Source organism: Anguilla rostrata, chromosome 13, assembly GCF_018555375.3.
Source record: "Anguilla rostrata isolate EN2019 chromosome 13, ASM1855537v3, whole genome shotgun sequence".
Classification (NCBI taxonomy): Eukaryota; Metazoa; Chordata; class Actinopteri; order Anguilliformes; family Anguillidae; genus Anguilla; species Anguilla rostrata.
The window spans coordinates 11,322,728-11,349,097 of record NC_057945.1 but is presented as its reverse complement, the minus strand read 5'-3'; the positions used below and the strand labels follow the sequence as shown (position 1 = coordinate 11,349,097).

The 26,370-nt window shown below is 41.6% G+C and overlaps 1 protein-coding gene across 4 annotated transcripts; it reads left to right on the top strand.

Moving 5' to 3' along the window:
* Positions 1 to 1,878: 1,878 nt before the first annotated feature.
* Positions 1,879 to 26,104, top strand: slc11a2 (solute carrier family 11 member 2). Of its 4 annotated transcripts, none has more exons than XM_064303832.1 (17): positions 1,879 to 2,037; positions 5,597 to 5,684; positions 11,080 to 11,219; positions 11,970 to 12,092; positions 12,233 to 12,352; positions 12,653 to 12,759; positions 12,850 to 12,920; positions 13,676 to 13,743; positions 14,510 to 14,665; positions 15,233 to 15,391; positions 15,630 to 15,716; positions 16,009 to 16,128; positions 16,242 to 16,391; positions 16,718 to 16,791; positions 18,169 to 18,322; positions 20,508 to 20,561; positions 24,529 to 26,104. In XM_064303832.1, exons 2-17 carry the CDS (start codon positions 5,651 to 5,653, stop codon positions 24,604 to 24,606), a joined length of 1,695 nt encoding a protein of 564 aa, XP_064159902.1. In that variant the 5' UTR covers positions 1,879 to 2,037; positions 5,597 to 5,650; the 3' UTR covers positions 24,607 to 26,104. The 4 variants fall into 4 exon arrangements, with proteins under 4 accessions (XP_064159902.1, XP_064159904.1, XP_064159903.1 ...); XM_064303834.1 differs by lacking the exon at positions 1,879 to 2,037 and adding an exon at positions 2,349 to 2,372; XM_064303833.1 differs by lacking the exon at positions 1,879 to 2,037 and adding an exon at positions 4,605 to 4,756.
* The last annotated feature ends 266 nt before the right edge of the window (positions 26,105 to 26,370 follow it).

Below are 26,370 nucleotides of genomic sequence, written 5' to 3'. Positions count from 1 at the left end.
TAGTTCTGCTCTGTTCCATTTCGAAAGCCGTGGATATTGGTGTGCATAAAGTGCAGGTTATAAAATTTAAATTCTGACACTACTATTTTTGATTATAATAAAGTATATGTCTTCACAGATTGTGCAAGAATGTGTGTGATTTTCCCAAATTGAAATTGTTGTAAATGTGCACACATTTTGTTTATAAGTGACCCATCTAGTCAGTTTCCCATAGGGTATGTTTGCATTTTCATGTACTTTGAATCATACCTCTTCTTTTAATATTATAAAAAGAAGAGGTATGTAGATCAGTGCCTATAGTTTTTGCAACACTGAACTCTCAAATGTGCATTTGTCATTGTAACGAGGGGTTTATGCACTGCAACCCTACTATAATATCCCTCTCTATTTAGTTGTCAATGGACTGTTCTTGCTGACACAGTCTGATCATGTCCTGCATTGACATTACCAGTCACCTGAGGAAGAGCTGTTCGTCTGTTTTTCCTTGCATATCACGCTATGGCACAAGTATCACGATAATCAAATGTACGCTTTCGACCACAATTTCCTAATATACTTACTGATGTCTTTCCCATTGATCTAAATGCAGATGTCACTTTAGTCACTGTTCCTATTGAGACACTAGCCAGCTCTTGCCATCCATGCCCTTATAATGAACCCTTTTTCAAAGTCACTTAGATCTTTTCCTCTTGCCATCTTCATCCAAAATCAGGATCACCTGGGCCTGCTCAGAATTTTTATACATGCCACAGAGCATGGTAGGATGTCAATTGCTTAATTGTATCATGCAGTACACCTGTATGGAAGCATATGCATTTGTTATGTTTCTCCACTCATTAATTCATGTTTTCCCTTTAATTTGTCACCCAAATATATATCAAGTGAACAACTGACCAACTTACGTTTTGCAAAAAAGAAAAGAAAAAATCACCTACATGATTCTGTTATAAAGTCAAATTATGATATCACGGAAAGACCAAGGCTCATGACTATAATGTATTTATCTTGTTTCATTGTATTTATGGTATTTTTATGAGTTTGTTTAATTTAGAATTATTTTAATATATGCATTCTATATCTTTATTCCTATGACAATAAAAAAACAAACAAAAAGTAGCCTGGAATTTTTTCACAAACCAACACCACATAACACCCTGTCAGTTTTGATTTATACAATCCACTCAAGATTTAAGTAGCCTATTTGTGTGAATAGCCCATATGTATAAAAAGCTATTTTTCTGTCAATTAATAACTGCAATACTTCCTAAAGGATCTCCATCAAATTGCTACAATAACATGCCTCAGCCAAACCAGACAATGGTGAGGAACACTCCTGGAAAGGAGAATGAATACTTACCTAGGAAACTTCAAATGACTATTCTGAAGCAAACTGAACGAATACGGTGGAAAAGACTAAATTTTAGAACATTATATTTATCCTTTTTTGTTAAGAGTATTAAGTTGGTGAACTTGAACTCCGAACTGCAAAGGATTGTGTTTTACTTGAATTACAATCGTGAACGTAAAGTAAAAACTTTGGCATTCTAAACTTACAGTAAACATTTAGGATGAAATATTATTGTTGCGAAATATGAATGCAAAGCGCAAAAAGGCTGGCTAAACTCACATACAACTGCTTTCCTCCGTGGTTTTATCACACCTGAAAGAATTAACGTGCAGGGTGGCGGACTGCAGCGCTGGTATTGTCCCTTGCATAATTTCCTCCGTGACAATAGTGGGCAGTATTCATCTTTGAAGCCACTTGAAATCTAAAAAAAATCCGTTCGCCAGGTTTTTCTCCCCGTGTCGTTCTTGTGACGGAAAACAACCACACCAATAACAGCATGAAATAAGTCTGTTTAGCCAATAATTAGAAAGTGGGAGTGTTTTAAGAACAGAATGTACGGTATTATGTATAGACATGAATATCAACCAATCGTGTCCTAATGTCTTGACTGTTTACTTATGTTACTATAACTAAATTACACCATAAAGTAAATGATCGTGAATTCAATTGCAGGATACATAATTAGTTAGGTAAGACATCATTTATATTTTAATGTGGGTGTTGCTTTTATTGTATGTGGTTACCCGTTTCTGATCTTGCACAATAGCAGTTAGCTTTAGCTACTAGCTATCAGTTGATTTTACAAGTTACCTGTATTCCTAACGTCACCAAATGGGAATACGGCACCGTCTGGTGGCGATCTAAGTTAGCTAACTAGCTCGTTGCTTTTCGTAAGGCACCGGTATCTTATTTCTTATGCTGGTTACCTAGCCAGGTAGCTAATCCTGGCAGAGGTTATATCGCTGTCTTATTTAACTGTGTGAAACGTGACGTGCTGACTTGGTGGGTGAGGAACGATTGACTGGTGATTAAATAATAGCCTGCTAGCCATCATTTGCTAGAAACAATACTCAATTTATCGACTCAACTGTAACTACAGCGTCGATCTGTGAATGTTGTTTCATGGTATTCTTGGGCTACTTCCTAACTAATTTAAATTGAACTTTCCCCCTGGCTGTATCTCACATTAGCAAACTAACTTTACATCTGCGTCCTGTATGAGCTGATGTACCGACATACCGACACAGCCTAGGCTACTTCAGCGAAAGAGCTAATACTACCCTGGCCTTGCTGCCAATGACTGCCTCAGTACTGGCGCACTTGTATCGCATTCAGCGTTGACCTTTCTGCGGTCTGACTTGTTACTTCTTCCACGCGTGTTGGAGTTTCTTTCTGCGGTCTGACTTGTTACTTCTTCCACGCGTGTTGGAGTTTTTGACACGTGTCTGGTGTGATTATGGGACGTTTGTTCTTCATCATATTCATGATTTTTTCTGACATAATGTAGCTTTAAGAGGCAATACATTACATTACAATCACTTAGTAGACGGAGCGACGTACTGCGGAGAATACCCTTGTAAATCATTCATTGATAAACAAACAACTTCTGAAAGTGACCAACAGTCATAGCCGTTTGTAGTTATCGTTGTGATATGCCTGCATTTAATAAGCAGAAGTTGAGTATTTTAATATGTGGTGCTGTTAGTTAGAACTTTAAATAGTTATTCTGAAAAGTAAAGATAATGGTTTGCATTATATAACACCTTTCATCTCGTTTCAAAGCGTTTTACGGTTAAAAAAACACGCTGGGGTAAGGGTTTTCATTTATGTTCTTTTTAAATTTCATTTCCTGATCTCTTAATCACTACCAAACATGTACGAACTTTTCCTACGCGCTGTAATCCAGCTAGGATCTCCATATTAGTGATCCTGTTGTAATCAGTTGTAATGTGGAGTATTAGTAGCCTATAGTATAGTACAATGATTAGGGACCCAGACTTTTAACTCAGAGGTTTGATTTCCAGGTGGACAATGCCAGTTGTGCCCTTCAAAAGGTACTAAAACTGAATAGCTTCAGTAAATATCCAGCCAGTCATATAAATGGATTGTACTTAAAATGTCATCTTTTTAAGTCAATATGAATGAGATTTGGTAAACATGAAAGAATAAAAATCATGACACCTTCTAGAATGTGAACTGTTGCACCTAGCCAACAAAAACATTTGTCCGAAAGGCAGCTTCCAGTTTTAAATTAGAATTCTTTAAGGTGTGGTTTTGTGCAGTTAAGAAAAGTTATTAATAAATGTAAAAAATTAAAAAGAACACCAAGTGAACCTGACCTTTTGCTGGAACAACAGTGGCTCATGACTTCATTTCAAGGTTACCTTCAAACTGAACATTTCATTTGAATCCTGTTTTGCCTTTTTGTGTTCCTGTGGTAAGCCAGACTGACCACTTCCTATACAAGGTTCATTGAAAGTGAAGAATTTCTGATGCTAAACAGGGATGTTGGCTTTCTGTGTTACAATTGAAACACAGACCCCTGCGGTGTAGGCCATGTTTTAAATACAAGTATTTTTTGTAAGGGACAAATCTCCAAATGCCGTCAAATGTATTTAATTCCAAGTCTGTATTCCAGTTAATAAACTCTCAGAAATGTGAAATCACATCTGTTTTTGCATCATGCTTAGGCACATTATGTTACTTAATTAAATTGTTTAAAATGGATCGCAGCTTCTAAGCTTTGATCACACTCTTACTTGGATATGACGGTGTCTAAACCCATTGGTGTAGTTACCTCACTGGAAATTATGATGAAAATACCGCACTGCCCACTGACATTCTCACACAATGCAAAATGACCCAAATATCTGTACACTCATCCACAAGTTCCTACCTGGTTTTTTATCTGCAGTTACATTAGCAGACATATTACCCTATACATACACTACGCCTGCCTGATGGTGGAAGCTACGCATGGTGTGTCTTGGACAGTGGGGAAACCTGTTGTATAGACCAATTGGCTGCTGGTAATGATGGAGACAGTGTGACTTAGGAGCTGCTATCTTTTGGATGTTAAACTAAGGTCCTGGTGTATGGGTGTTCTTGCAAGCGTGCACACTTTCTGTGTGTGTGTGCGTCTGTGTGTGTGTGTGTCACACATGCCATGTGTTTCAGTGTGTGGGGCCTTGGTTCAGTTAGGAAGGCAAAAGAGATAGAGGTGGAAGGGGTGCACTGTTTCATAGAGATTAGCTCGGAAGCAGGGAGAGGAACTTTTTTCTCATCTGCGCCTGTCACCCCTGACTCCTCCGTCTTGCGGCTATAATTCTACCTCTCTCCCTGCCTCGTTTTGCCACTTTCTCTGTGACAGACAGACTGATTGGCAACTCAAAACTGGCTCTAGTACTAGTGAGTATACAAGCTAGAAATCACTATAAGGTTCATTCTTGTGAAGCGTTTTTTTTTTTGTTTTTTTTTTTTAAGTGTTGTTGGGGGGAAAAAAATGTGCGTGTACAGGAATACAAAAGTGGCTTGAGTTCTAGCTTCATGAAGCTGTTGTCTTCAAATTTGTGGCTCTGTTTAAGTGTGTACGGAGGTTGATTGGCGGTTGACCTAATTACTTCACATAGTGGGAAGTGATATTTAGCTGGGGAAACGGCACAAACCCAGTGAATCTAACTATGGTCAGCTCCAGAGGCACGTGGACCTTCTGTTCTTCTTTTTTTACTGTAACGTTTTGTACTCCTGTGGAGCATTGATTGACCACCAGTCCTGATGGTGTTTGGGCACGTGTCTCGCCTTCTTGTTCTGCTGAAGCGGCGGTTTGCGCGCTGCTCGTGGTCTGAGTCATGCATTGTGCTGTGTCATAGTGAGACTGCAAATTTAGAGTACCGCTTAATTCTGTTGATTTTTTTAATCCCTGACAATGGCATATAATCTTCTAGAGGGGATGTTTACTTGTTCTTTTTCGTCGGTCTTTGAGTTTCTGCTGTCTCGTGGTTTTGCTGGGGGGGAGGGGGGGATAAATATGCAGACTCATGAGCACATGCATTCTTCTTTTTGCTGTACTAAATTTTATTGTGTTCAGTTGGGGGAAAGCAAGGGCCTAGTCGCGAGGGAACTGAACATACTCAGGAGATGCCATGCGGAATCCGTCAGATGCAGGCAGAACAGGGTTTTTTTTTTTGCTTCGGCTCTCTGTGATGTCACAATTACTCAGGCTGCCTACATCTCTTTGCTCACCTGCAGGCTGAGTGTCTGTCCCGGAGAGTCCCTGACGTCTCTGTGCCACCCCACAGCCTCATGAAGACAGACGGGGAAGCAGATCTCCTAGAAGGTAGCAGCTTCAAAAACTGCAGCATCTCATTATAAAAACAACAACAATAGTAAATATTGCTGCAGGCAGCAATGAAGGGGGCCCAGCACTCAAGCACTTTCAGCACTTAATAATTTGTTGAAGGTGTATGGAAGTTCATCAAGAGTGAAGAGTTTGTTTGTTATAACATCGTTATATAGTTTTGATCCCGAAATGTTAAGTGCAACATGACATTTTTGTGTTAAAGCATAAAACACAACTAATGCATTCAGTGATTGGAAACTGCTGAAGGGGATAATAATGGGAGTGATTTTCAAAGAAAATGACAAGTTGAAGAGGCGCATGTTTTTGAAATGCTTAACTATTTAACTTGCATAAGAAAGGTTTATTTTATGGAACATTTTAACCAAAATGCACATCATAAAGAGGGCATTTATGTGAAATGGCCACAACTTGGAAGTCTAAAACCAAAAATTAACTGCATGCCTATACATGGTTAATGTTTGCACATCTGAATTCATTCTGCTAATTTATTCTAACTTTCTGTGTTTAACTGAAAGTAGCACATAATATGATTACAGTATTTACTTATATTATTAAGTTGGCAAGTTAATTGGCTTACTGCTACCACAATTTTTTGAGTAGGCACTTTGTTTATGAAACATTTAGAGGGTTTGGTCTGTTGATGTCATACGCAAGCTCAGCTACAAAGAGAATAAATGGACTTCTGGCTACTGGTCACCCGAATTGCTTGCTGTGTGAATGCTGGGTTAGTGTTTTTTAATTTATGCAAAATGGTGGAAAATCCATAATGATAGACATATGGGTCCTTGAAAGAAATATGTTTTTCATAAGGACCAGAAAATTAGTTTCACATCTCAAGGTCAAACATTGCAGGTGTTCTCATTGTTTAAATATTGCAGTTTCAGTTGACTGTTATAACGCCACCATGTGGGCAGTCAGCACCAAATTTCCTAAAGGTTAGTAGGCAAGTATGGCAAGATTCATATAAATCAACGTGTTTAGGCTAGAACTGAGGAAAGTAGAAGTGAAAGAAAATGGCTACTAATTCAAAATGGCAGTGACACACAAGGCATGTGTATATGTACCTAGTGTGGTGAATGGTCATTCCAGCACTTTTGATATCTCTGTGATGGAACAATGATTTTAATGAATTCATTTAACTTTTTGAGCTCCAGTGCCACCACGGGGTGTGACTGCTTTGTGACTGTGCTCAGGATGGAGCAATAGGCTACATGTGCATGCCAAGTTTAATCACTTTGTGATAAAGTGTTCTGTAAAAAGCCACGCCCCATGCACATTTATTGGCTTACTGCTGCCACATTTTTTAATTTAAAATATTTACATTCAAAATGGAGGAAAATCCAATATGGTGGATTCTATGGGTTTAAAATGAAAATTTGTGCACTTTAATTTGGGGAGTGTATGGATGCTGGTTTTGCATTTCTAGGCCAAACATAGTGGAAGTAATAATTTTTTGTTCGACTGACTGTTACTGACTGCTCCACCATGAGGCCGATCTCTGTCAAACTTGAACATTCACATTTTATCATTCTGCCAAGTTTGGTAAAAACGGACCGGGTTGTTTGGCCAGAATATTTGAAAACAGCGAAGGAAGAAACGGGCTAAACTACAAATGGTAAGGCTAAGCGATCGAGTGTTAAAGTCCTGAACACTTCAAAAAAGTGACTGGACCTAGGAAGTGGTTTGAAACAAATGGATTTATCATTACAATACTTGGACGCTTCCCTTTATTTTCCATGCAGTTGACAAATTAAATGTTTAGGTCTCCAATTGTGATGCGTAATTTAGGACTCAACCGACCCGCTATTGTCTTGGCACATATACTATAACACACTAAGAATAAACAACCGGCTAAATTTTGTATTTGAGATGGTACTCAGGAAATGATGTATGGGTTGCTTTCTGATACAAACAATTGGTTTGTTCTTCCATTTAGAGTTGAAGCACTGGCAACACTCATTAGAGCCAATGAGCTTTAGGTCTTGTCAATTGAAGTCACCAGCTCTGCTCCAGCAAACCAACCTTGACAACACTTTAAAAGCCTCACTGACCACTTGTCACATTCATCCTTTCATGTGCTGATTCAGCTACTTAGTAACCGGGGGAGTTGTAGCTATTTGATGAAATGAGAAACATTTTGTAATTACCACATTAAACGAAAGAAACTAGAACAAACACTTGAGTTAGTTTTTAAGGGCAGTGTCACAGGATGTTACAACTTGGTCTAGGGTCAGACCGTGACAGGACGTAGGTTGAGGAAAATGAGTGGGGTAAGGGAAATGATACTGCAAACCAACTTGTTACTCCGGTCCCTATCTGCCTATCCAAATCTAACTAAAAGCTGGCTAGTCTTTGAAGGGTCCTGGGCATGGGGCGGCTTTGAACACTGAGCTTCAGAGAATTAGTTAATAGTCTGAAACCAAAAGTCTGAATAGCGTACCCCCAATGGAGAGTTAAAACGTCACCCAGAGTACCTTCATAAATAATAAAGGAAAAATAACAAAGTCATGTCCCGATGGATGGAAGAATTGGTTGTCTAGCTGGGAACACACCAACTAATCGGAATCACTACACAGCGAGCAGAGGACAAAATGATTTTTGAGGTCGAGGACGAGCAAATGGTCAAACACAAAATACAATCAGCAAACAAAGCAGAGGGGCTGGATGGGAATCGGAATCAAACAAAAATAGGGTCAAATGCACAAAGTCAAACGAAGCAATCCCGATACACAAACCACCAAGCACAAGCTCGAGGAGCTAGCCTCCACTGGTAAGTGGTGAACGGCGGCTTTTTCAAACAGTAACCGGAGACGACAACGGCCGGTCAGGTGATGAACTGGAAGAACGAAATGGAGAATGCAACAGAGACAAATGTAAATAAACAATTTACATCTTCTGCTCTTTCTGTCACCCTTCACCCGGAGTGGGTGAAGGAGTGGGTGAATGTTAACAGAAAGTGGGGGAACTCACAACAGTGTGATTGCAAACCCAGAATACTGCCTCTGCACCACACTGTCCTACAAGTTTATTGGGAATGTGACATTTTTTAAATAACCCAATTCAAGTATTTCTAACGTGATCATTCACGTCAATAATAGTTCTGACTGATTATGAAGACATAAATTTAAGTAATTGTTAAATTTGTTGTTATGCAATTAAAAAACATATAATCAAGAAAATGCTTAATGCTTTTGTTTGGGAGCAGACTGAGCATGTGTGCAAAGTTCCATGCATTGTCATTTGTGGGAAGTTTTGGATAGAAGAAAGTCAGAACATGAGAAAAAAGTAACTGACATTAACTAAATCAGTAATGGCAATAGGCCTAGTATTAGTAGAAACGGTAATACAGTAGCACTGCAGTCCCGCTTCCCTTTTTGACATGGCACAGTTATGGGTGTCTTCACAGACAGTGTCCCTGAGTGAAAAGCTACATAGACATACATTCGCGCACAGCCTGGTGCGCAGCGGCCCCTGAGACTGTACCATTTTTCTTTTTCTTTGGCATCAGCATTAAAGTGGACTCGTGGACCTCAGACTTGGATGACATCACGGGCCTTTTGTTTTTTTCCTTATTCTGAATTTTTGTTTTTAATACGCTTAGCACACACCCTTTTCCAGAGCAACGTTCACTGCTTGCATTTTTTTACATGGTGTCCATTACTTTAGCTGGATAATTTACTGCAGTAATTCAGATTAAGTGTCTTGCTCAGTGATGAAACATGAGTACCCCACCTGAAATTCAAACCCGCAACCCCCATGTGCAGAGGTCTTAAAATGCAGAATCGGACAAGGAACGTTAATGTACAAATACAGCCTACAGCGGCTTAGTTCCTATCAGTGTTGTGTTGAAAAGGACATCTGTGGTTTTTCCAGCAAATAATCTCTAAAGCTGACCTTAGTCTTATCATCAGATGTGTTTATATAATTGGGCATGAAATTTCAGTTTTAAGCTTGCTAGTAAAAGTCAATAAGTCCTTGAAAACTGAACTCACGCATTGCGTTTGGTTAAGTTTGGCCAAGCAGAGGGTGCATCTGTTTGCACTCTGTGCATGCAATCATGTCCTTTTCCCAGTCATTAGCCGAATTATTTTTCAGAGAACAGCTGTTGGGGCTGGAGGCGACACAGTACTTTCACAGGGCCGTGATGAGTAGGGTAGCGTGGGTGTGTCCAGAGTGGGGGGGGGCGAAGGGGGTAGGTGGGTGCAATGTAGAGAGTGGGTCAAGACAGACAGTCAGGTGATGCTGCTCTGACCAAGCCTGTTGCTACACAGGCCAGCGTGTAGCCTATTGCACGACTTCGTTCGGTGGGAAATGGGAAGTTGTCGGGACTTTCACATGCGAGTGCAGCTGACGGGGAGGATCTCAGAGCTGCGTACGGGCGGAGCCGCAGCCCGGCGTTAAAGAGCGGGAGGCGAGGTCGCGCGGAGCGGAGAGAGACGCCGACGGGGCAATGGGAGCACAGAAGAGCGTTGTGAGCGAGCGTTCCAGACTCAGTGAGTAATCCTGTGACTCCTCGTACTCCATGGGCGAGGCGTCACAATGGACACGCAGACAGAAGGACTGATTGCCTCCGCTTGGTCTGCAGATAACGTTTTATTGGCAGGCGTGTTTTTCGCATTTTACGAGCGGCAGAATTCCGGAGGCCCGCGGCACATGATGTATTATGTGCGTTGTGGGGACGCGACCTCACAAAGGCTATGCATATGAAGGGGGTTTAAGATTTCCTTGTTGTTTTAGGTGATGGCGAGCGCAGTTAAAGGTTGTAAATGAAGATTGGGGTAAAAGTGCTGCGTGATTTGTCTCTTATCTGTTCCTGGTGTCCTGCTGTGTGTACCCATTCAACCCTTCAGCCGGGCCGGTCGCACACCGTCACGTTTCCTCTGTGCTCAGTGTGGAACGGGTGATTTGGCACAGAAGCTATTTTTGGCAGCTGTGGATTTGTCAGCACAAATTGTCATAGACATGTGATGACTTTACATGCCCTGTTTATGTGGAGAGCACAAGCGATGCTGGGGAGTGCTGCTCATAGTTTTAACCCCCCAGACATTCCTGTTAGTCCTGTGCAATAGTGGCACTGCGTGTTTTGTGCAACCTTGCTGCAGGATGTAAGAACGTAAGTGGTGGGATCCTTAGTGTGGTAATCTTTAATTACTTCTCAGCACTTTCGCAATTCGGATACATCTTTCTCTCTTCCTCTCTCCCTCTCCTTAACCCTCTCGCACTCTCTCTTCCTCTCCCTCGAGAGGAAATTGTTTGGTGCCACACGTGAATTCAAAAGCGCTTGAATAAAAACACCTCAAGTTTTAAATCGTTTAATGACATTTAATGACTTAGTCTCTCTCGTTCTTTTCTCTCACCCTCCTGTCTACAGAGGAAAATCACCAGGAAAATGACCAGATCACGAGCGCGCAGTACAGTTCCATCTCCCCCCCTGCCTCACCCGTGTCGGAGGACGAGCCCTTCTCCACATACTTTGAGGAGAAGGTCCGCATCCCAGAGGATGTCAGTCAGGTAGGGGGAAAAGGGTTCGGAACTTCGCTTCCCGTGCAAGAAATGGTCAGGGGATCGTTCCCACGCTATTATACTGTCCTGGTCTGTCCAAGTGCCAGTCAACCAAAGCTGATTGTTTCAAGAAGTCCAGTCATGAACTTATTGAGCTTATTTCAAACCCAAACTACATCTTTCTGATCAGTCACCTTGAGACGTTTGTGTGTTGCGGGGGGCAAATGATAAGAGTAGCGACAGTGTTAGAGTGGATTAGTCTGTGACCATTCAAGTGATGGTTTGTCCTGCAGCCCTTTGATTGGAGCAGACTGTATGCTTTGTATTGGTATATATACCATAGGTTTTTTTTAAGGCAAATTCTGTCCAAATTTTGTTCCCTTATTTGAAATTCCCAATCATGATTGTCAGCATTTCCTATCTTATAGCCATAGTAAGACCACAGTTGCCAGGACAACCAGAGGTACTGCTATTGGTTGATGAGATGAAGAGAACACCCCACAGGTGATGCAATGGCCAATCATGCATTGCATCCTAAGAGACTCCTAGCCACAGCTCTCACTCAGTCAGTGACAGTTTTGTAAATTATGTTTTGCTATTTGGTATGAATTTTAGAGCGTCCAGTATTTAAGTAATAACTCATGACACAGGCGGTGGTATATTTTGTGATTATATCGCCACAGCCCCCTTAGCTGTGATATAATCACGTCTCATGGTGTTGTTTGTTGCTGGTTACAGTTTTCACGCTCTCTCCTGCAGTTTGGGTTCAGTTTCCGGAAACTCTGGGCCTTCACCGGGCCCGGCTTCCTGATGAGCATCGCCTACCTGGACCCGGGGAACATCGAGTCGGACCTGCAGTCCGGCGCCAAAGCCGGGTTCAAGGTACGCCACCCACGCGCCGTTCGTACACCTGCGCCTTTTGTAATGGAGGATTTGGAAAAGGGGGGCATGTGAGAACCCGTGCAGGTGCAGGGACGCACGCCTCACGCCTTCTGGCTGCGCTGTCGTTTCCCGTCCCCCAGCTGCTCTGGGTGCTCCTGGGAGCCACCATCATCGGCCTCCTGCTGCAGAGACTGGCCGCGCGTCTGGGGGTCGTCACCGGCATGCACCTGGCCGAGGTCTGCAACCGCCAGTACCCCACGGTGAGCCCCCAAAAACTCTCCCGCAGCTCCGTAGTAGTAGTAGTATTCTTTTTATGTACACTATGCTCTGTACTGTAAATGGGAAACCTAAGATAGTTTTCTTCTAGTTAAGTTCATTACGAAAGAAAAAACATTCTGAACTGAAAATGTGTATTCTGACTTATCTATGTCATTATGTACTCTCCTGACCATGTTGTCTAATCTGTGTTTTTTAAACATAAGTCATCTCTCTCCCTTCCTCCCTCTCACTCTCTCCCTCCTTCCTCTCCCTCTCCATCCCTGTCTCTTCCTCTTTCGCAGATTCCACGTATCATCCTGTGGCTGATGGTGGAGATGGCCATTATTGGCTCGGACATGCAGGAGGTCATCGGCTGCGCCATCGCCTTCAACCTCCTCTCCATGGGCAGGTAGCGCTCCAACATGGCCGCCACAGGGGCTACCGGTCGCCGAGGGCAACGGTCTCTGTATAAACTCCCCACTTTTTCTCCACTGTTTAGGATTCCTCTGTGGGCGGGCGTTCTGATAACTATCTTCGACACCTTCGTCTTCCTCTTCCTGGACAAGTACGGTAGGTGCCCCTCTGATGCGTTTTTATTTTGAGAAGTCCTGTGAAATGACCGATTTTGTTTTTACCTCACACCAGCAGAAAGTCATGCGCATGCACGTGCCTTCGTGAATTTACCAAACTGCACCGCAGATATCCTACAAATGTGATTATCTGAACCCTTGTGTTCAGTTTGTGTCAAACTGACCTGTTTTAAACTTTCAGTTATAAAGGAATGACTTTTGATATATGTATTTCATTCAGTGTGAATTTTTTTTTTTTTTTTGGCTTCTTTTTGTTCATCATCTATATTTGCTTTGTTTTTTTTGTTTTTTTTTACCTATATGGTGTTTTTGAATATAACAAAGATGAAAATTAATTGAGAATGACAGTTCAGAACAATAAACATCAATAATCTACTGCAAGAAAACCTTTTTCATTTAAAATTTTCACAGATAGACAAATCATATCTTTATCCTAAAAATGAATGACAGTCATTGTTAAATGCAATCTCGCAGAGGTGAATGGTGACCATTAACCATGTACATTTTTTGTATTGTTTGGAATTAAGATTTAAGGTAATATATATTGAGTATTGTCACGTACATTTTTATTTTTGTATTGCTTTTATTATCCCAATAATGTTCTGGGTATATTTGTCCCAGGTGAATAGTTTTACCAGTGCTAATAAGTAAACAGAACACAAGGATTAAAGAAGGTTTACCTTGTTTTTGTTAATGCACTGAAGTGAACAATGTTGACACTCTTTCTGCCTCCAGGTCTAAGGAAACTGGAAGCCTTTTTTGGGTTTCTCATCACTATCATGGCTCTCAGCTTTGGATATGAGGTAAATTATTATTTTTCCCAAATCCATGGCACGATGTGTATAGAACTTTCATATGCTTAAAATGTTGTGTGTCTGTGGGTGTGAGTATGGTTGCGCATGGTTACATGCTTTTTTCTGAATGGTTTTGCTTGAGCGGTAGAGTGTGTCTGTGTGTGTGGGCATGGTTGTGTGTGGTTACGTGCTGGTCTCTGAATGGTCTTGATTGAGCGGTAGAGTGTTTCTGTGGGTGTGTGTATGGTTGCGTGTGGTTACGTGCTGGTCTCTGAATGGTCTTGATTGAGCGATAGAGTGTGTCTGTGGGTGTGAGTGTGGTTGTGTGTGGTTACGTGCTGGTCTCTGAATGGTTTTGCTTGAGCGGTAGAGTGTGTCTGTGTGTGTGGGTATGGTTGTGTGTGGTTACGTGCTGGTCTCTGAATGGTTTTGCTTGAGCGGTAGAGTGTGTCTGTGTGTGTGGGTTTGGTTGTGTATGGTTACATGCTGGTCTCTGAATGGTGTTGATTGAGCGATAGAGTGTGTCTGTGGGTGTGTGTATGGTTGTGTGTGGTTACGTGCTGGTCTCTGAATGGTGTTGCTTGAGCGATAGAGTGTGTCTGTGTGTGTGGGTTTGGTTGTGTGTGGTTACGTGCTGGTCTCTGAATGGTGTTGATTGAGCGATAGAGTGTGTCTGTGTGTGTGGGTTTGGTTGTGTGTGGTTACGTGCTGGTCTCTGAATGGTCTTGCTTGAGCGGTGGAGAGCGTCTGACCTGATGGCTCCTGTGTCGCGCAGTATGTGCTGGTGAGGCCGGACCAGGGCGAGCTCCTGAAGGGGATGTTCGTGCCGTACTGCGCCGGCTGCAGCGCCACACAGCTGGAGCAGGCCGTGGGCATCGTGGGGGCCGTCATCATGCCACACAACATCTACCTGCACTCTGCGCTCGTCAAGGTACCCGGCCGGGCATCGGGACATGCCACCGTGGCTCGGTGCTCTTCTCAATCAGAATCGTTTAAGGATGACTCTCAACCCATATATAGATCTCCCCCCCCCCCCAAACGGCTGGGAGTTCAATTCTCCACCCTCTGGTACTTTCTGTAGAGCCACCCTATCTCTGTGTAGCCCTCTCTGCTTTCCGCCTGTCTTAAAAAAAAGTGGAAAAAATACATAAGGAGAACTAACTGCCTCTAAGGAGGCTCTCCTTTAAAACTGCACTGTAATGAGAACATGGCAATCCCAAATGGCTTTCTGGAAAGAATGGTAGTCACCTGAAAAGAGAGAGAGCACACCAGGACGGCGAGGGGTGTATCACATACTAATGACAAATACAAGCAGTTGCAGAAGGACTAATGGTAATGCACTGGACTAATGCCATAGCAGTTTCAAAGAACCTCATTTGACACTCATTTAACACACATTTCTTACTTGAGTTTGAAGGCCAACAGAAACGGAAAACAGTAAGTACAAATTGCCAAAATTAGGTGTTTTGTCTCTCAGGTATGTTTTTCTCTCTCTCAGTCTCGACAGATCGACCGCAACAATAAGAAGGAGGTGAAGGAGGCCAATAAGTACTACTTCATCGAGTCGACCATCGCACTCTTCATCTCCTTTCTCATCAACGTCTTTGTGGTGGCTGTCTTCGCCGAAGCCTTCTATAACAAGAGCAATTTTGAAGTGGTGTGTACACACGCAAGAGATCCAGAGACAGGGGTGGGCTGGGACCTACATCAGGGGTGGATGGCTGCATTGTGCAAAGGCTGCATTGACGAAGATGTTCTCAACCTCAGTGCAGTTGTCATGACAGTCTTTTAAGTCATAAATTGAAACTGCCAGTTTCAGGGTATAAATCGATGATTACAGGATGCAATTTAGCATATTTATGACAAGTCATTGCAGTGTCCTCTGTCCATTCCAGAATGAAATGTGTAATAAGACAGGCAGTCCCCACACTGACCTCTTTCCCCTGGACAACAGTACTCTGGAGGTGGACATCTACAAAGGGGTAAGCCAGCTGGTTGCTAAACGGTGCAAGAAAATACGTGTTTAATAAAAACATTGCTTAGGATGTGTGCCTCCTGACTTAGTGTCTCACTGGATGTCTCTTGACTGACTGCATAGAGCTCTCTAAACATACAGTATTGGGTCTGCTTCTCTGAGACTCTTTGACTGCGTGCTTTCCTCTGACTGTCTGGATCACTGACTGTGACTCCGCGGCTCTCTCTCGGTGTGGGTTTCTGTGACCGTGACCGAGGGCATTTCCTTGACTGTGACCATGTGGGTTTCTCTGCCCCCAGGGCGTGGTGCTGGGCTGCTACTTCGGGCCCGCGGCCCTCTACATCTGGGCGGTGGGGATCCTGGCGGCCGGACAGAGCTCCACGATGACCGGGACCTACTCCGGGCAGTTTGTAATGGAGGTCAGCGCAGAGAAATAGCGAGCGAACCTCCAAGCTCAGCGTGCGCGTCTATTATTTCCTTTTTTTATTTATTCATTTTCGGTTTGGAACGAACCCCTGCATCCCTCCCGCAGGGCTTCCTGAACCTGCGCTGGTCGCGATTCGCCCGAGTGCTGCTGACGCGCTCCATCGCCATCACCCCCACGCTGCTGGTGGCCGTCTTCCAGGACGTTCAGCATCTGACGGGCATGAACGACTTCCTCAACGTCCTGCAGAGCATGCAGGTCAGAATGGGTGGGGCAGCGGGTAGCCCAGGGCTGCACTGTGAAGGGTCCACACAGTGTGAAGGGTACCTGCTGTGTGAAGGTTTTTTGTGGGAGTAACAGGACATTCTTCACTCATTTAGCTTTATTGGTAGAATCACACTGCTTTTGAATAATTCTGTTCAGATGTAGAAAATTATGGGCAAAGCTTTTTAAATCTGATTTCACTATGTGCCCTCAGGTTAAACTTCTCTAGGAAAAGCTGTGTCCAGTGATTTTTTTGGTTTTGGGACCATGAATGGTCTACAGAACATTCTGATTGGTCCATGTTCTTCTCTGTAACACAGCTGCCATTTGCCTTGATCCCAATCCTCACCTTCACCAGCCTCACCTCCATCATGAGCGATTTTGCAAATGGACTGTAAGTATACTGGAAATGTAAACAAGTGCAAGCACACTTGGAGTTTGACAGATTTTCAACAAATGCAGGTCCCTTATAGGTGTACCAATAACACAAACCACTTAACTCTTAAACATGTAAATATCCAACAGAATAAATAATGTATTTAATTTGAAATATGAAATAAGGAAAAAGCAGTCAGAGCCAAACCTTATGCTAATAAAAATCAACTGTTTTGAACATCACTAAGAAGAAAGAGCACGGTTGAACTCAGAAATCACAAAAAGCCTGGTATGCCAAAGAAGACCTCTGAAACACAGAATTTGGAGGCATTTGGTTGAACTTGAGCAGATACGATACTTTGGTACGCTTCAGAATTCATTCTGCTGCTACTGTCAGCAGTTACATCATCAATGAAGACAAATGAGCTAGTATCTGTGGCAGCAATACAAGTCTACACCATAACACCCCCCACCACCATGTTTCACAGGTGAGGGGGCTGCTTTGGATCATGGGCAGTTCCTTTTGGCCCCCACACTTTGTTCTTGGCATCACTCTGATACAAGTCAATCTTGGTCTCATCTGTCCACAAGACCTTTTTCCAGAACTCTGCAGGCTCTTTTAGGCGTTTCTTAGCAAACTGTAACCTGGCAATCTGGTTTTTTCAGCAAATTAGTGATTTGCATCTTGCAGAGTAGCTTCTGTATTTCTGTTCATGAAGTATTCTGTGGACAGTAGTCACTGACACATCCACACCTGCCTCCTGAAGAATGTTTCTGATCTGTTGGACAGCTGCTTAGGGGTTCTTTTTCATTGGTGAGAATTCTTCTGTCATCGACTGTAGAGGTCTTCCTTGGTTTACCAGGCTCTTTCTGATTTCTGAGCTCACCAGTCCTCTATTTCTTCTTAATGATGTTCCAAACAGTTGATATTGGTTAGCCTAAGGTTTGGCTTATGTATTGGACAGTTTTTTTTATCATTATTTCTCAGTCTCATAATGGCTTCCTTGACTTTCATTGGCACATGTTGACAAAGACCAATAATGGACTCCAAAGGCAATCAAAAGGCTATAATCAAAATTAGGGACTGAAAGCATTCTCATACCTGCACTAAGGAAGCGTCTGAACACACCTGACTAATCAGAATCACCTGTGATGCCATTTGTCCCAAACATTCTGATGCCCTGTGAAGGGGGGTCTATTTATAAAAAAAAGTAATGCAATTTCTACATGGTGAAACCAAAATGTATAATAATACACTTAAATAAAATCTGAGAATGTGCACTTTAACCACATGTGAATTGTGTGATTACAAATCTAAAATTGTGCAGTACAGAGCCAAATCTCATGGCGAATTAGGTATTAATCTGGGCCTGTTTCTCAAAACCCATGTTCACAGGTTCTGGAAGATTGGCGGCGGGGTGGTAATCCTGATGGTCTGTGCCATCAACATGTACTTTGTGGTGGTCTACGTGACCACTTTGAACAGCGTGGTGCTCTACGTGTTTGCTGCGCTCCTGTCCTTCCTTTACCTCTGCTTCGTGGGTTACCTGGTGAGTGAGCCTCTCATACAATGCACATTACAATGGGACAGCAAGTATAGAGGGTCTAAATAGATTATAGAATGAATTCGTTGAATTTCTAAGACATGAGAAGTAGGGCAACTTTTTCATGAGATTTTAGATAATCCTCCATTTTGCTATCTTCTCAAGACATCACCTTGCATATACATGGTTGTACGAAAGTTGCTCTTTAACATACCTTGTTTCTGTGCTAGTAGTGTACATTGTTCTGTTGATATATGGGGCGACATAGCTCAGGAGGTAAGACCAATTGTCTGGCAGTCGGAGGGTTGCCGGTTCAAACCCCGCAGGGCCCTGAGTGTGTCGAAGTGTCCTTGAGCAAGACACCTAACCCCTAACTGCTCTGGCGAATGAGAGGCATCAATTGTAAAGCGCTTTGGATAAAAGCGCTATATAAATGCAGTCCATTTACCATTTACCATTTGATATGTGGCAATGCAATAATTTTTAATGCTTTCTCATTGGTGTGTAAGTTATCAGTCTTAAAATGTATCAGAAATTTTAAAAACATGTCATACCTTGTATTGCACACATAATAACTGGTTTTATGTTGAAAGCATGCATGAGTCTTATAAATGCCAATAATTATGTATATTGACTTTAAGTGTATTTATTTTAGAGATTTCTGAGTCTGTCAGGATTTGCTGACCACACACGTTCCCCCAGAGAACAGTGAACAGGCCTCAGAGGTTAAGAACTGAAGCCATGTTCACAATTTTGTTTCAGGACGAGAATGTTATGTCTGGTTTGGAGAGAATCATAAACATTTGTATTAGTCTGAGGAACCAACTGAAACAAATTCAAAAATAGGCTAAACCTGTTTGGTGTGAACGCATGAAGGTCCTGGTTCATGTCCTACCAGAAAACAAACCAGACATGTCAGTAAAAGAGAGATAACAGAAGATTAAAAGGTCATGTTACTAAATTTCCTGTGACGTGACAGTGAACAGACATCCTTGGAGGATTACTTTTTTTCACAATGTCACCAAATTTGTCGGTCAACTAGAACTGTTGTTTCCTCAAAAATCACAGCAGACATCAGTCAAGCTGTCTATGAAAGTGTTTTTTTTTTTTTTTTTTTTAAACACCCTGTATTTTTTTCTGTTCTTTAGTTTTTCATCACTGCCAGTTCCTAACATAATGACTATAAACCATGCTGACTTTTTGATGAGCTTTTTTAAAAAAAATGATTATCTCAAGGCTGGACTAGTTTCGTTTTTGTGAACTCAAAGGACAGTGCGCTGTTAAAATGTAGAAAGGAGCCAAATTAAACTTTATGAGCTTCATGAACTTTATGAGCTTTAGCTCCATTCATGCTTTATGAGGTTTAGCTTCATTCATGCTTTATGAGCTCGAAAGCATGAATGCTGACCTGTTCCTTTGTCATGTGTTGCTGACATATCGCTGTGTTACTTTCAAACTGATCAAAACGTAAATTGCTGTATGAAACAAACCTGCTGCCATGTTTAAGAACATCTAATGTTTTCATATAGAATAGAATAGAATAGAATATAAAACTTTATTGTCCATTAAATATAAAATAAAATGGAAATTTTCCTTCAGCTCAATGCTCATTACATATACAGCATGGCTTACAGTTTACCAAATAACAAGACCCAATTTGGAAGAGGATATTACCTGTCCAATGACATGCCTGCTGTAGAGTAGTGGTCACATGACTCAGCTTGTAATTGAAAAGATTGCAAGTTCAAATCACAGTACATGTACATTTGAGCAAAAAGAACTGTCAGGAGCACTGGATTAAGGCATTTGCCTAGCAAATAATGTACTTTATTGGATCTGTTTCCAAAAGTCTGTTTGAATGTTATAGAAGAGCTGACAAGATCAATCAGGTGACTGCATGAGTCTCCATTCAGGGACTTCTGACTAGGTGCACTGGTGTATGGAGAAGGCAATCTGCAAAGTACAGTCTTCCTCTCAACCACACCCTGTTTGCAGACAGACCAGTACTGGGCTGTGGTGGCAGTACAGATAAATGTGTTCAGAGTCCTTATCAGACACCAAAAAACAAATGCGTTGAAATGTAGCAGTAATTTGGGGAGGCGGTATCTGCATTCACTTGCTAAAGGAAAGGGGTGAGCATGTGTATGTGTACGTGTGTGTATTTACCCTCCTGTCCTCTCTGTGCCCACAGGCCTGGCAGTGTCTGGTTGCCCTGGGCGTGTCGTGTCTGGACGTTGGCAGCAGGGTAAGGAATGGCCCCTCTGTGCTTGTAGAGGAACGGACGGAATCTGACTCTTAACGGTGTGCCAACAAAGTTCCCTAAGAAAGCTTCTCTAAGAGACTGTCCCGAAAACAGTATTCTGTTAGACAGACAGAGGGGGGTTTGCAGAGGAACTGTGGAAGTGGTTTTGGGATTACAGTGGAGCAATCCAGCAAATTTTAAATTCTTTTTGTATGTGTGTACTTGGATTTGACTCCCAGTTTGAATTATACCTCCTTATCTCCCAGCTTTCACTCTTTATATACCACAATTCAACATTAATTTATCAGAAATACTGGTTACACAAACCTTAAAATGAAACTTTTAAATGTGGTAAATTCGGCCTTATTCAGTATTAGTAAAAAAGTGATTCGATATTTTACGTGTGTACAGGATCCAGGCTAACATTTTGAAATGCATAGTTGCCATTACTCAAGGGAAACTTTAATTCAGTTCATTCAACTTTGGCATAGCCTAAAAGCACATCATTAACATTGTGAATTGTGAGACGTAAAGAATCTCCTGCCATTGTTTTGGAGTTATTTCAGATGCCACCTGGCTAGTGTTGGGACCTGAGGTGCTTTCACATGCTATCAGTTAGGTTACCAAGCAACAGCACATGCTCAGTCATTCTGAATAGTGTGAGGATAATTTTCTCATGGTAATTACAGGTGACATTACATTAATAATAAGCTTTAAATCACTGGAAGTATTTTTCTGCTGAATTTCTGGTAACTTACAGTTGCAACTTCAGGTAGTTGCTTATGACTTGCTCGTGTGTGCAGGTGGGGAGGGATGTAACAAATCTTGTAAATTCTTCATACAGCAACAACATACTAGCATTAATTTGTGTCTTTTGTCTTACGCGTGACAAGACACTGTTTTAAAGCACAGGGTGCCGGTGCAGTGCACTGTCAAGCCACCAGCATTTTCAAAAAATGTTTTTACATTTGATTCTTGATTTATTCATGTTGTTATATTGGATTACGTACTGAAAACTCAATATACCTCATTATCCGTCCGTTAGCCAAGCAGCAAGTAAAATGTAAGTATTGTTTGTTTAAAAAAAATTATTTTTAGCTTCTCACAATTTTCCTCTTTTCATTTGCCTACTTTGAGGTTTTTATATTTTTTTTAATTGATTTTATTATATTGTCTGTGTGCGTGTCATTGCACCTCTGCAGTGTTTTACTCAGTTTCCTATTATCATGTTATTACCATGATACGTGAGGTTGATTTCCACTGTTCAGTTTCGTCACAAGCACATTTTGTTCACGTAAGCATTATGTTACTCATTTAAACCAAGAAGGTACTTTAAACAGCTGAGCCAGCACAGTTTCCTGACATTTTTCTCTATATTACATCACTTTCTCATTAAGGACTTGATTTTTATAGTAGGGATTTTTCAATGACGTTCAGAAATGCTGTGAATTATGTGGAATGCAATGGAATAGTTAAAAACCTTGATGAAATTATATTTTGTTTTGTCAATGCTAATCTATTTTCAGTTCAATTTTACTGCCATTGTACCTATAAAATGTTTTCTTCATGCGTTGTACGGAAATTTGTTAGCCTCTATCTTTTTCTAGGGTACAAAACACAATATTCCCGTTCATTGTTTTTGATGTTAGCCTTGATGTATCACCTATACTCTGATTTACATTGCAAATATTTAATTTCCTTTTACGTGAAATTGCCTTGACTGTGACGTGTTAAGGCTTAAATTTGCCCTTTCTGTCAAGTGTAACGAGGGAAAATGTATCAACTCTTAAGAGGTTGAGTTTTCCTGTCTTCATTTTAAACCCTGTTTAAAGTTTAATTCAGTAGAGATGTATGACAGTGTTGCCTTTAACATCATTTATACATCAAAATGAAAGAACACAAATAAAAGCAAAACCATTCAGACAAATCCAAGTGTCTTTGTGTTTTGCTGTCTGCTGGCTTAATAACTCAACGTATTGTGACTCTGCCTTTGAACAATTAAATCACAGTGGTGTTGGTAACACTCAACAGATAAAAATCTAAAATCAAAATCAATCACAATAAAGAGAATTACTCAGCAGCAAGCCAAAAAAACATGAATAATCTTTTGTTGTAAGCCTATTCTTGCTTTCTTCAAACATGATCCTAACTCAATATGACATAAGTCAAACAGGAGGTTGACACGCATCACAGAACTGATCGAAGCTGCTGCATTGTGTGTATGTTCCATCAATGGTGATAATTCAGTTCCAGCATTTAATTCAAGCAGGATTAATGTGGCAAGAGTGTGACCTTTGCTACAACTGCTTTTGTGTTTACTTGTGTTGCAAGCTGGCTGTTCCTGTTGTACAGGATGTCTATGCAGTAAGTAAATCTTGTTGTTCAGTTCCAATTTCCTGTCATAATTTATGGCTTTGCTAGGCACTCCTGTTCATTGCTGTGGTTCGGTTGTTCAACTGTCTTCACTAGATGAAATGTTGTGGAACATCAGGGCAGGTGGAATGAGCAAAAAGGTTGCTTAAATAAATTCTGTATGTTTTTAATCATTGTATTGTATTTAATCAAGTGTCTCAATTTCTCTCATCCCAACTGAGTCTAATTACAATGTGACTTGATGTATGTTAATACTGAATAAAATATTTTAGTTTGTGCTGCATACTTTTTCTGTTAGTTACAGCCACCATGGGGCTAATGGGTGGCTCAGCTCCTGATTAAGATAGGGTCTGAGTCAGGCTGGCTGTCTAGCCTCCACCACAAATGGGCTCGGGTGTGGGTGCAGGGCTTTGTTCCAGCCAAGACAGTACACATCTGATCTACTAATCAACCTTTGGGTCTTACTAAGGACCTTGATAGTAAAAATCGGGGTAATCTTTGGTTGACAAATACGTCCTCACAATGGCCTTTATGGCAGAAGTTAACCATGAAGATGTGAGTACCACACTGTGGCATCGAAGGCAGACCACGTCAGTGCCGATTGTTCCTAATGGGGGGCAGCACACAGTAGACTGTGGAGCTGCAGTCAGTGGTATGACATCACCAGCTACCTCCTTTGGTCAGCTGGGTGCCTGCAGTCTGACTGCACAAGCTGCACATGAAGTGTAGTCCTCCAACCGAACAAATGAGCGAGCTCTGTTGGTTGACTGCGGAGCAGAAAGAAGCAGTGGCCAATCTCCCCCAGTCTCCCAAATTGACAGACAAGGCCGCATCAGTTACATCAGCTGATAGGTGTTCATTCCAACAAAAAAAAAAAAAATTCTGGGGTAAAAAAATCTTTAAAATGGATTATCAAAATTACAGTCATCATCAAGCACATTATACAGTGTGCAAGAAGAGTTATCCTTGAAACTAGTTGTTCAAAGCTGAAGACACCTGAAGTGCCTTCAGGTTGAATAGGGGCCTGAGTCAGTGCGGAGGGTTGACTTCTATGGATGAAACTGAGTAAATATGGAAGTGGACAGATACCAGGCCTAAGCACACATACCGTAATGGTGGAGCACGTCAAAACATTGCATAGATCCCCATGCCGATTTGCAGTAACAAACCCTTTTATTAATGAGGGGTATGAAAGGGTAACTGCAGGCTAATTGTGTTCATTTGTTACAACCAGTCATAATGACTTACCTGGGGAATGTGTGTGGGGACACCTGAAACCAAAGTAACAAACCCTGACATGACAAGACGCCATCAGCTTTGGGACGCTTTTACTTTTCAGTCAAGATGTTTTCACATTTCTTGTATGTAACTTGTGTGTATCTGACATGTCTTGAATGCAACTTGTGTGTATCTGACATGTCTTGTATGTAACGTGTATCTTACTTGTATGTAAAGTGCATCAAAAGAAAAAAGTATATTAAAAACAGATGGCTCCTTAAAAAGCCTTTTAAACCAACCAGATGGTGACCGTTAAATTGGCTGTTTCTTTCTCTCTCCCCACTCTTCTTTCTCTCTCCCCACTGTTCTTCTCTCTCAGATGCGCCTGGGCCTGACCGGGCACACGGACATTTACCTGCTGAATGACATGGACCACGACGTCGGTGTGGAGAGGTGAAGGGGGCGGGGCGGGCAGGCGTCAGGGGGTGGAAGCGCAAGCCACTTACTTAGCGGGTCCCACCTAAGTGCAGACATCGGACCACATTTTTCGGGGGGAGCTGGGGCAGTTTCTTCCCTCCTTGCCTTAACTGTTTAAAGTGAGTGGTCTTCGGCACTAGAAACGGACGTCTCCTCCTCTTCTTCACATTCCTTCAGGCAGTGTCGGCCGTGATCGGTTCATTAGTCAGCCAGCAACAAGCATCTCTTTATCTCAAGGGAATTTGGCCGACAGGAAAAGATTTTAAAAAGAAAACTGGGATTTTACTGAGGTTTGTACATAATTTTCTGTTGAAACTCTATTACAGGTTACAAGGTGCCGTTAAAAATGCTCTGCAGTCATGACATAAAAGTGTTGGAATCAGGGTTACAGTGCATGTCACACGGAAATATGTTACACGGAACAATGAATATGGTGCCATGGAAACATTTTTGGGGAACAAAAGACTTTACACATCTTTACTTTCCAATGTCCAAAGGGTGGATATTTTAGTCTTGGGGGAAATATAAAAACACGTCAATTGCTTTTTGGTGTACACCCGTGCTAGGTATCTTATCTGTGGCTACGTGTCAGATAAACATGGTGGTGTTTGGGCATGAAGGCATGGAAGATGGGCACAACCACCAAAATAGCTACACGGCTAAACCCAGAGGCCGTAGAGTAAATGCCACGGTGTGCTTGTTTGAACGAGTCCTTTATCGATGGAACAGTGTGAAGCTAGTGTTTGTTGCCACTGGTTCACATTTTTTGTTTATACATGAAACATTTCCATTACTCTATGCCCAGATAGGTCACACTTATATTTTTACATGCCACAGTACTCAGTACTGCGGTTTTGACTTATTCCCCTTCTGGAAATGAGGCCAGTTTTTAAGTTAATAAGTCATTCTGACTTTTAAAATTTTTTTAATATATTATGTTTACACTAATACTACATACATGAGCACATGTGTTACAAATGTAACATAATGTGGGCTGTTTCAGCAGTGCAAGGAATCCCCGTGGGCTGTTGTGATCAGACTTTGACCTGTCGAGTCTTTAAATTACGGGTGGACAAAAATGAACTGAACAACGGAGGGACGTAAACGAGGGCGTGTCCATTCAGACAAGTACAATAATGGCATTGGGATATATTATATGTGTGTAAATATTCTGAAGTGGAAGTCTGGTTTAACCCTCTGGTACACACATTCTTATAACAATATACATGTTTTGTGGGGGGGAGGGAAATGAGATACCAATGTGGATCTCTGTTTTTATCGTGAATACCTTTTACCCCACGTGGCTATCAGCACACAGCTGTGTTCATAACACAGTAGAGGAATGAAAACCATGCTAATTTATGCTAATGTGAATATCATAAACAAGGCATATAATGTGTGATAAACTCTCCTCTCAGATTACTTGCTGTATGTTCTACCTGGTGATTGAAAGTTGAAATAAACCAGCTGAAAACAGATATATGTATTCTTCATTTGTTTTTATTCTGCTTTAGTATACTTGCTTTCATTCCTTTATTGTGCTGTGCACACCATTGTGTATACATGCGTTTAAAAACGTATTTACCAACTTGTTACACTATTTCATATGTGTAAAACAAAAAGAGTCGTTTTAAACAAGAAATAACATACTTTACCTCATATTTATCCTATAGGGGGCTTTTCATACTGCACTTTTATTCTAGAGTTGTCCTTAACCCAGAGCTAAGACTAACCCAGGGCTAGT

What these genes read in the sequence shown, in the direction of transcription:
- slc11a2 (XM_064303830.1), top strand. Translation starts at nt 10,159, where the DNA reads ATGGGAGCACAGAAGAGCGTTGTGAGCGAGCGTTCCAGACTCA. An exon ending in TCCCAGAGGATGTCAGTCAG is followed by an intron (nt 11,220 to 11,969) that starts GTAGGGGGAAAA and finishes TCTCTCCTGCAG; the next exon opens with TTTGGGTTCAGTTTCCGGAA. An exon ending in GTCTGGACGTTGGCAGCAGG is followed by an intron (nt 20,562 to 24,528) that starts GTAAGGAATGGC and finishes CTTCTCTCTCAG; the next exon opens with ATGCGCCTGGGCCTGACCGG.